General features: G+C 35.0%; 2 protein-coding genes across 2 annotated transcripts in view; both read right to left on the bottom strand.

Moving 5' to 3' along the window:
- Positions 1-11,499, bottom strand: part of LOC128204540 (uncharacterized) — a 67,045-nt gene that overhangs the window by 35,780 nt on the left and 19,766 nt on the right. The gene's annotated exons all lie outside the window — the stretch shown is intronic.
- LOC128205507 (uncharacterized) lies at positions 5,042-6,652 on the bottom strand. The gene is made up of 2 exons (XM_052907207.1): positions 6,219-6,652; positions 5,042-5,904 (listed from the first exon to the last, which is right to left on the bottom strand). The coding sequence occupies exons 1-2, from the start codon at positions 6,643-6,645 to the stop codon at positions 5,498-5,500; spliced, it is 834 nt and encodes a 277-aa protein (XP_052763167.1). The 5' UTR covers positions 6,646-6,652; the 3' UTR covers positions 5,042-5,497.

Genomic DNA, 11,499 nt, shown 5'->3' with positions numbered 1-11,499 from the left:
AAATTTGAGCTGGCTGGTTACGCCGCATTACTTAAGTATTCAGTTCGTTTGCCCAATATAGTTCTCTAAGCCGGAAAAGGTTATATCAATAAAGTAAGGTTTTTGGTGTTTATTTTCTAACGCCATTGCTTGTCATCAATAAATGAAACTGTTTCTGTCTTTTTTTCCAGTTTAAATGACCTAGTAAGGCACAAATTATTGTGAAGATATCACTCCACGCCAGTCTTTGTCAAAAGCAAAGATTGTTTTTTCCAAATTATACATTGTCGATATATTCATTGTTCAAACATTATTGGCTTAAAACTGTTCGTTTTTAAAACAAAGCGACAGACAGATTTGTAAAATGATATGTACTTAACCGATTAACCTTATTGGAGTTTTATCAAATATTCAGACCGTACATATCCCACAGGCGGAATTTTCTTTTAAAGAACAATAACATTTATCACAGAAAAGTTATGTTTTGTTTTGTTGAAAATACAGAGCTGTAATAGTACATATTGTCAAGATATGTTTACATGGATTTTAATGTTGATATTTGTTTTTTTGTGATAAATGATCGTGTTCCAATCATTTTTAGTTTTGAAAAATGATTTTTTACGGAGGCGATTTTGGCGTGGTCATATGGTGGGTCCTGTCAACGTTACTGTCGCCTGTGTATGAATCGCATCAAAAGTAGAAAACACCCATAGTCTACTAAACAAACATATTAATATAACCAAAGAACAAAGAGTATTTCTTTAAGTGTTTCTTAAATAATCTGGACGACATCGGTATACTCTAGCGCTTCATCTGCTGCCATTTCATCAACATATATTTCGCTTCCTTTCATTATTACAGGTCGTCAATCAAACACAGTGGTAATTTATATATGTCATATCAAGGGAAAGCACTGTGCTTGAACGTCGCAAAATATTTACGTACTCGCATACCCAAGTTTAACGAACACATGGTATAAGTATAGCTCTTAGCGTATGTAGCGTACTCTAGTATGCCATTCTTATAGCTCTGCCATTGATGTCATAAATTCCGCTTGCATCTGCCATTCTGTGTATAAGTAGTTCAGTAGTCATACAGTAAAAAGTAAGGATAACATCACGTTTGTCGTTCTTTGCAATCGCGTACGTCTCCATAACATAACATTGTAATGCTCAGTTTACTAAAAAGGTGCGTCAAGTTTCCCGACAAACGGAATGCCGGAATAGTTTTCTCGCCGTATAGTTTATGAACACGCAAACATTGTTTTTGTTTGGAAGTTGAATCGCCCATATACCAGACAATACAGGCCAATACTCTGGGATATCTTGCTTTACGTACACGCTCAATTTTCGACAAATATTTACACAGGAAACCATTTCCAGCTTGGTCTGGTAACTAGAGAGGTTTAGGAGAAGTAAGGCTCAGAAGATATTGCATGGGAAACGTACACCTACCACTCCATATAGACCGCCAAATTGGGGAAACTCGTTAATCCCTTAAAGCATTTTTAAAGTTGGTCCAAAATCGATTCCAAAACCGTTTTCGTGCTTGGTCTGGTCTAGTATTGTTTTGGAACATTTCAGCTTGGTCTGGTACTCCCTGAGCAAATTTATGCGGAGTATCATTTAGTATGTGTTGTAGAGGTCACGAAAATCTATAAACCCATTTTGGTCACTGTAACATCTAAGGGTTTTAAGGAATGAAGATTCAACACGCTATAGGACTTTATATATTTTAATACTTCTGAAGTTACATGCTTGCTCTGATGCTATCAGCAGAGAAGTGTATTTAATTATAATATCTTGAGGCGGTATCAATATAGCTAGGCGTGGTTGACAGGTTGACTTTTAAATTACTATAAACATACAGTCACCACATAGGGAAAACCCATTTAATCATTTAAAGCACTTTTAATATTTGCTAAAATTCCATGAAAATCGACGCAAAATCTACTTTCCGGCTGGGTTGGTACTTACTAGAGAAATATGGGTGGATTATCACCTTGAAGGTATTGTAGGGACACCTACACCTACCACCCCATAAAGGTAAAAATACTGGGAACACGTGTTCACTCGTTTAAAGTACTTTCATATTACGCCAAAATACCGCAAAAATCGACACAAAAACCGGATATATTTAATGCCCCCAGCCCCCTTGCAGGCAATACTGTTCAAGATAATGAGAAATTTTGCTGTAGCATTTGAGACCTTAGTATAGCCCCACACCCCTTTCTGGCTTCCCTTTTCTTCTAGAACATACACTTCTCACGATATACTCCCCTCCCATACCACATGATATCAAACGAAGCCCCCGCGCCCGCAATTTCGTATATTTTAATGGAAATGCTAGTGTTTTCGGAATTTAGCTGTAGCATTTGAGTCCTATCATAGAACCCCACTCCCAACTCCGCCTTCCCCACTACCTTCCCAAACCCCGCCCATACATAACATACCTCCCTCCCATACAATAAAGAATGTGCCTCAGCCTCCTGGCCCATAAATATGATATATATAACAAAATTAAACTGTTGTCAAGTATACTGGTGTGCCATTTGAGACATTTGTATAGCCCTATCCCTGTCCAGCTTCCCCACCCCCTTCCCCACACCTCACAGACGACATACCATCATACCATCATATTGTATGAACCATAGCCAACCCCTACCCCTGCGCACGCAATACTGTATATAATATTGAAAATGAAGTGTTTCCGGTAATTAGCTGTAGCATTTGCGACCTTTTTATATTCCCTCCTCAAATTCGGCTTTACAAGCCCTCCCACCGAGCGAAATCCTCCTCATCCACACAATATATTATGAACCCTAGCCTTTCCCGCGCATGCCATACTGTATATGATCATGTAAATGAAAGTATTTAAGACCTCTTTCTAGCTGACGGTACTTGTCGCTTCCCCAACAACTCACATACGACATACCCCAATACAATACAACAAAGCAAGAATCTAAGCCTCCCTGCCGCCCTCCATTGCAATTTGGTTGTTAAACCTAGCCTCCCTCTTCCCTCGCGCACACAATTGTGTAAATGTAAAACAATGAAAGTGTAATAAGCTTTAGTATTTAAGATATTTTTTACCCTCCCCCTCCTGTCGCTTTCCAATGCCCTGTCAGCTCAAGTTCCATAATTTAAGACTTCTTTCTAGCTCTCAGTACTTGTCAACTTCCCCCCACCTCATACATGACATACCCCAATCTCATACAGCATAGTATGAACCCTAGCATCCCTTATTCCTTCCACAAAAATTAAGTATAAAACCTAGCCTCCAGCTTCTCCTGCGCACGCAATAATGTATATGATAAATGGTAGATCGATTGTCTTTATTAACACTTTTATTTACTTTTAACCACCACGATGAAGGAGATGGAACTTAATAATCGCCAATAAGTATTTAATATGACAAATTGCTCTTATCTATGGCCAGTTGTTCAGCTGCTCCTTATATTCTTTGGTAGTTATCATTATAAATGAATATTGGTTTTGCCATCGTGTGCTAAAATCACAACTTCCTGCATTGAAAGACAGATAGAAATCCGTAAATATCGTATGTATTGTTACATGGTATATTTATTCATTACACGGTAGATCAAGAAGTATAAAATAAAATTAAAATACTCTTTATTTTAACGTGTAAATACCTAACCACATACGACTGACATATACGATTTTTATATTATGTGTAAATAAATTATGAAGATAAAAGAAAAATGATTCTAAAATAAAAGTTTGGTGGAAAAATGATCTGTATTATGACTAATGTAATGACAATACAGTGATACAATCCTTTGTCAGGATATTTGGAAGATATGCAAACAATAATGGTTGTAATGTAAACAATAATGGTTGTAATGTAAACAATTATGGTAGTGATGTAAACAATTATGGTAGTGATGTAAACAATAATGGTAGTGATGCTGACAATAATTCAGGAAATTTGTTGGTTCCACATACAATGATGTATTTACTGATGTGTTCTTAAGTAGAAACATTTAATTTGATGATCTTTTTCTTTATCAGGTGATTATTATAGCAATCCAACAAACAGTAAACGTGACAAAAACTGTACAATGACAAAGACATTACCGGTGTTAGTCTATTTTTAACCTTGATCGGTTCAATGTTTTAATGTTTATTTATCGTGGTTGGTTTAGCTACGCTCTTTTGGAATACCCGGAATTCTGGGAAATTCCACCCTCTGGAAGTATTGTGCCAATAACAAACCCTGCTTGAATCTTGAAACTTTATAGATCATTTGAGAATATTGGGAAAATCAAAAAAAGTATTCTTTCTTTTCTTGCTGTATATGATAACATTTAATTGTTTATTTCACAAAGAGCGGATGCATATTTTGTTAGGTGGACGAGTAATTAAACTACTTGGTACGTTCAATAACGCATTTATAAATGATTTGTCATACATGCTTATGGTTGCGAAATGGTTGTGTGTGGTCCAAAAACGTTAAGATTACTGTAGACTTAGTTTCTAGCTATCTGCATCATACAAAAATATTCGGTTACATAAATTTACTTATTTCTAATGCTTTCGTTGAGGTATTAAAAGTTAGAGATGAATATTGACCGAGGTGTTAGCTCAATATAACTACGTACACGTACTTGTAATGTTTTCCATTTTAAATTAATGGTAGAGTATAGGTTGTATTAGTTGTATCAGACATTTATAAAAATGGTAATATGGGCAAATATTATACATGCCAACATTCTTAATAAGGTCTGCTGACGACACAAGTACTATGAGTTTGTATGATGAAAGCATCTACACTCAGACCATTTTATTAACATCGGCAAATGAAATTCATGGTCGGCTGACTCTTGTGACTCTAGTTTCATTATTTCAAATTTCAAACAATTAGCATTTTTGACTGTTGATCCCATAATATCTTTGTCACTGTCAAAGAGAATTAGAAGTAGAGAGACAATACGTAAAATATATACCAAAAAACAACAAAAAAAAACCTGTGTAGTCTTGACATTTTGCAAAATAGGTATAATACCCTCCATTTTCGGACGAAATCAATAACAAGCATAGCATCTATGATAACGTCGTCTTTATTTTGATGTAAGTTATTACATACACAAGTAGTCAGTACACAATCCCTTTCAAATTATGACAAATTTATATCAATACTGACACAAATAAGCATTACATCTTAGTATGGCTCAATGCAAATCCAAGCTGTATATCCATGTATCGTCTTAATTTGAAGTTTGTGCATATAAAGCATAAACATATATCTAGATGTTTTAATGCGTTTAATCATCACATTTCATATTGTCAGAGTAATGTTCAAATAGTAACTAACACATTTATAATACGATTTTCTTGCATAATCTGATAAAACATACACAGTTTGCTATACACGAATATCCTCTTAAATAGATATACAATAACCAAACACAATCAGGTCCGCATGGAGTTATCCATAATGCTATGACGGTTTTACGTTAAATTAATTTCTTTTATAGTTTATACCGCCATAAATACGTTTAACGATGAAGAAGAACACCAGAAAATGTGTTTACCATATTGGAGCTTTGATAAAAATTACCGGTATTGCCATTCGTCTGAACCCACACCCTGCTTGCTAATTGCAATATCGCAATAGCATCAAACGACGTACAATGGTAACTATTGCTATCATCAACGGTCCCACTAGAATAAACAATGTCGTCCACAACTAAGCGGTAGCCAAAGTGTTTGTTATAGGCACTACAGAGATGTGACGTAAACAAGTACGTGCCATTGAGGGGGCAGGTAAACACGCTCGTTTTGACGTCATATCCATTCCCATGGTTGAACACGGCCTCTGTGAATACGAGATTTGTATTGGGTGGCACACTCAGATCCTTTAAGCCCTTTGCTTCAAATGCAATTGTTGGTGTTCCAGCTTTTTCTGAAAATATATAAAAGGCGTACGTAGAAAAACCAACATCTCTCTCTGTAAAACCTTGTTTTAAAAATGTGATTGTTTGATGTGGATATTTTGCTTTTAGAAGCAAGAATTGCAACCTATAAAGCTATGCTTTAATCTTAATAGCATTCTGCTTTAAATATTAAATGGATAAAATGAGTACTGTGCACATACGTCAAAGTGATTAAAACAACATTTATACCCAAACGGAAATATCATGCATCGATAACTTCCAAGAAAGCGCACTTTCTGTAAAATATAATAACGAAATTTAACCTTTAATAAAAAATATATACCTTCTAACGTGTGCAAATATCCGATTGTTTCAGATACATTTTGAGTCAATGTTGAACTCAGCAGTTTAGAATCCTGAGCGAAGTCATCGACCGCGTTCTTTAAGTTGTCCTCGAGTAAGAGTGTCCTATTATAGAAATTCACCATTGTAGCATTAACACTTTCCAGAGCATCTTTGATTCTATCTAGCATGTGGCTTTCTTTTTTAATTGCCCCCATTTCAAATAAGTCAATAGTTTTTGACATTTTCTCCAAAGCGTCATTAACTCGTTGTTGTTGTTGTTCCATCGCTATTTCCATACGGATCATTTTTGACAATAACTGCTCTTCATAGTGAAAGGAGGAACACTGAGGCTCCTTTGAACTGACTCTCTTGCCCATTAGCAGGATAAAGAAAATGAACCGCAAGACAATATTCCTGGACCACATAGCGCAACTTTTGTTCGTTAAATGCGCAGAATTCAAGAGGTATTGAGCTTATATACCCTTGTCTTCGGCACGCATGCGCAGAAATAAAAAAAAAACAGTTTGCATTACTTGCTTTGCTGCTTTACGTTAGGCGATTTTATCTCTTCAATAGACATGCCTTGAACCCATACCAAATTATATTGATAAACTTTTTACGTGTTATTATAGGACGGAGTACACTATGATAACATTTTTACATGTTTTCTGATACAATCTTTATCACATGAATACGAATGTACATTATATAAACATGAAAAAATGTGAACTAATGATGCTGCGTATTTTACCCCGCCATTGAGCGCATTTACCGAAAATGAACCCGACACTCGGTCAAATGATAACTCTTTATTCTGATTGTATCTTAATCACACGAGTTTTAATGTTAGTGTTTTAAAAGCATTAGACTTGTTTTTTTTCAATGGTTGATATGTCGGAGTACGAAGGAATACCGTCAATACAAATGATTATTATTCATGCATTGATAATGGAAGTTTTGGGTGTATAGAAATTCCGAGAAGTGCACATGTTGCACATATGCTTTATCAATGAATTGTCCGTGTTACTAACGTGCGTGCATAAAACCAACGATTCTCTTTGGTCAAATAGTGCTAACTGATGGAACACACTTAAACCATGAATGTATATGTTCTCGATTGATCGAAGGCATCACTCTACACGAATTTAAGCCAGACTACCGTTGCTTCTCATTACATTAATTGACTTTGTATTGGTAACATTAACTTGTTAAACATTTATTTGTGTTAGTAGCATTCAATGTTGTTTAGTTAGTTTGAACATTAAAGTATTTACATGGTAACATCATTATGTACATGATTGTCTTCTTAGTTTTTGCTAAATGCTTTATAAAAAAGATATGTTCAATTCTGCGGACATATCTTGTATAGAATGATGCTGATCATTTCTCTTCTTGCTTCTTATTTACTTTACATTTCTTTGCGGTACACTCGCCGAACATTTCTCTATATGTTCTAATAAGTTTTAATAATTGCGTGTTTTACCGCTTTGGATTGTTTATACATTATGCTTAAAGTTTATTAGATTTTAGAAAATGCTTGTATTGTATTACCACCCAGTCTACATGTTTGGCAAATTTGACGGAGAACAGGTTCGAGGAATATAAAATATAATCAAAGGGTGCAAGGAAATAAAACCCAAAGTTAAAAGGTGTTGGAAATATAACGCAATTATATAAAATTATAGATTGCAAGGAAATGTTACAGATAATGATAGTGTTCACGCAGTCATAGAATGCAGGGGTATCACAAATTATCATCGGATGCAAAAAATGAAAGACATGCTGAAAGGAATCAAGGAAATAATATAAAGAACAACTTGTCAAAGGGGGCAAAAAGATGTAAGACAAAGTTGAAGGGTGCAGAAAAAAGGAAAAGTCAAAGTGTGTTGGAAATATAGCGCATTGTCAAAGGTTCCCTGAATAATATACATGGTCAAATGGTAGGATAAATATAACACATGGTAAAATAGTGCGGGGAAATATAACACAAAGTGAAATGATGCAGTTAATATAACACATAGTCAAAGGCTGAAATTAAGTTTTACATACAGTCATAGGCTGCTAGGAATGACACTACATTGTAAAAGGTCTCGAGCAAGTATTACACAATTTTAAAGGATGAAAGGAAATATAACACACATTCAAAGGGTGGAAGGAGTTTTTTGACACAGTCAAACATTTTACATGTCAGTCTGAAAATGTCCGAAATACCTAACACATTGTACATTTTTTAATGTCAATAAGACATTTATTAACAGGTTAATAGACGAACATATACCTGAACAAGTGTCAAATCCATCTATGTATTCTTTTCTTCACCTACGACTGAATATAAACGAAGATCAGTTTGTACGATACCTTTTAATGATAACATACCTCAATATCTAAGGCTGTCAACCAATTTTGAAATAATCGTTTAAAGGGAACTCTGCTTAGAAACCAATTCTCATTCGGGCCTTTTATTTATTTTTTACTGATTTTTTTAAAGCTGACAGCTTATAGAATTCTTCTCGAGTCCATTCTATGGTTCCAAAACAGTATCGATGTCCTCTATGAGTGGACAAGAGTGGGACCGAACCCACGAACTCTTTGCCTATATAGTACACCTCTATTCTCGCCTATATAGTACATGTCTACTTTCGTTTGTGAGTTGAATTGATTAAAACCCTTAACGCTTCTATTTATAACAACAATAAAAATAATGAAAAATGATAAGTCTAAATTTTTGAAAAGTACCTTTTCTGATAACTCATATTACTCTTTATTCACAGAAACTCTAGCTTAAAGCTTTCGGTTTAAGGAGATAACTGTTAGTTTTCGTTTGCATTCGATTTAAAATTTTGTTAAATGGCATTTGTTAATGGTCACGGTATTATTAAAAAAATACAATTAATAGAATGTTGACTCAGACAGGCTTTACAAGAAGGCAAAGCAATCGTATTGACAAAGTGTTAAAACAAGGAGAAATGGAACAAAAAAAGTAATGAAATGGAAGTCAAAATCTAAAACTAACAAACACATATTACCAATATTCATTTCGTTCGTCATAATGCAATTTAGGCTTCCTAATGTTTGAAATCTTCTGAAGCATATATTTCAACCGATGAAAGTTAGCTACTTAGAGATCTACCTTATTACCAATGTATGTTAATTCATTTTGCAGAAACATTCACATCATTCCGCACATATTTGCGCTACTCTTATTGGGTTCTTTGGATCCTTTGTACGTTTCCTTAGTACCACGCAAGTCTTACATTTATCTCGTAATCATTGCGACTGTTTCTTGTAATAAATTAATTATTAAATCGACTACCAAGTATCAGTTTGTCCAATTTCATAAGACTGTCATTGCTTTGTTCCAACATTAAATATGTATAAGAGTAAGGTGGCCAACGGCATAGTAATCCATGGCTACTTGCTAGTGTGCCACAGCCGTAGGAGCTCGTATCGTTGCAACGTTTTTATAAGGCCTGTATCTCGGTTAGCCATAATAAATTTCTCGTAACAAAAGTAGTGTTCCCGGCTATTGTTAGCTGGCCTATAACCATTGACCAATATTTCGTTTGTCGCCTTGCTTGTGTCTACATCACCGGACCGCACTTGATCCGCGCTCGCTAAACTGGTCCCCTATCACCGAATACATGCACTTATTGATGTCATTATCCCTTTCAGCAAGCCTCAAATTAGATTTATTTTGTCTTATTGTATGCCCAATTTAATTGACTATTTATTCATGTACATGTATGTACAAACTTGCAACTGCATTTGTTGTTATACATATTGCTACATATATTTTGTTTCCTTGACAATCCCAGCTATGTTCTTTTATACATTGATTCTTGCACTACCCTTGTCCAGATCGTTTGGAATTTACCTGAGCTACATCGATCAAGGAGGATATTAACTTCATTCTGTCTAAAAAGAATAGAGGCTTGCCTTTTTTGCGTATGTTTAAGCTAATTTTATATTCTGCAATTATACGACTCAAAGATTACACAGGTTTAATGTTCACATGTATAGACATTGTGCGTCTTTGCAGAGTGTTTTAGTCTGCCGTCATATGAATAAAATATTATTGAACCTTGGAATGCCAACCAAGATCTAAAGTAGTTGCACGAGTTATACTGTGTTTGAATAGACGAAACAGCATTATGCCGTATCCTAAGCATTTAAACAGTTAACTTGATGACAGATACAGGTGTGTATAAGTAATTGAGAGATTCCTCAGATCTCATCTGTCAATCAACATTTCCATTTTCCTGGTATCTTTCCGAGATATATACAAATTCAATGCAAACTTCTCTGAAAAGCCAACACAAACAGGCAAAACTTCTTTGATCTTGTCTAAGGTACAATGATCAAAGCCTTAGAGACAGTTAACGAGAAAAACATAGCAAAACAGACGCCAAGTACACATACCAAAGATACTGAAATATCCATTATGAAATAGCATTGCCAATTACAACATATTTGAGACGCCCTATGCTGGCAGAGGGCCGTGTTTTTTGGGGATTGTTCAACGAAAGGCTTACATTATTTCATTTACAATCGGTGTCAGTGTGATAAAACTGCGAACTTGCCAGGAACAGAATAGGTCTTGTAATTATATTATTTCGTCTTTTTTTATATTTCGGAGGTTAAAATACATTCCGATTAAAATTGTCATCGGTTCCCCTCAGATACAAATATTTAGTATGAAAAACCTGTCTGTGCTGGAATGCTCACGTAGTGATCAGCAATGTCACCTTATCGCCGATAATGCTATGCGAACAATAGAATCATTGATGAATTAGAATGGCTGTAACTGAGCCGCTATTAATTGAATTTCAATAAAACTCCACAAAATAGTCAAGTTGCATTGGAAGGTATGTCGCACATAACATCGTTATATCACATTTAATGTTGGTATTATGAGATAGTGTTCAATGGAGCCCGATAGTTATTTCATAGCAATAATTCTCGTATAAGCTATAACTTTGTATTTTTTCAATAATCTTTCATTTCTACTCCACAAAGCAATAGATGTGTTGCACACTGCATTCGTGCTCTCCCATCAAAGCCCAATTATATAAATCTGATAGGGTTTTCATAAGTATGACAGTGTTTACTCAGGCTTAGCTTTAAACTATTAATATGATTTCAGTAAAACAATATAGAGTTGAAGCTCAACATAAAAAGTTTTGTCGCACCTTTGTTCTCGTGTTAAAAATAAATTTCTTAATAAAAGGTTAATGCTGTCCTTCGCTGCGCGTTTCGTTTATTCCGGAACATTCTTACAC

This window comes from Mya arenaria, chromosome 10 (assembly GCF_026914265.1).
Source record: "Mya arenaria isolate MELC-2E11 chromosome 10, ASM2691426v1".
Taxonomy (NCBI): Eukaryota; Metazoa; Mollusca; class Bivalvia; order Myida; family Myidae; genus Mya; species Mya arenaria.
The sequence above is the reverse complement of the archived record's forward strand: the minus strand, read 5'-3'. Positions and strand labels throughout refer to the sequence as shown.

Coding starts and splice junctions, on each gene's coding strand:
- LOC128205507 (XM_052907207.1), bottom strand. CDS start 6,645: ATGTGGTCCAGGAATATTGTCTTGCGGTTCATTTTCTTTATCCTGCTA. Junction 5,905..6,218: donor ATATTTGCACACGTTAGAAG/GTATATATTTTT, acceptor ATATATTTTCAG/AAAAAGCTGGAACACCAACA.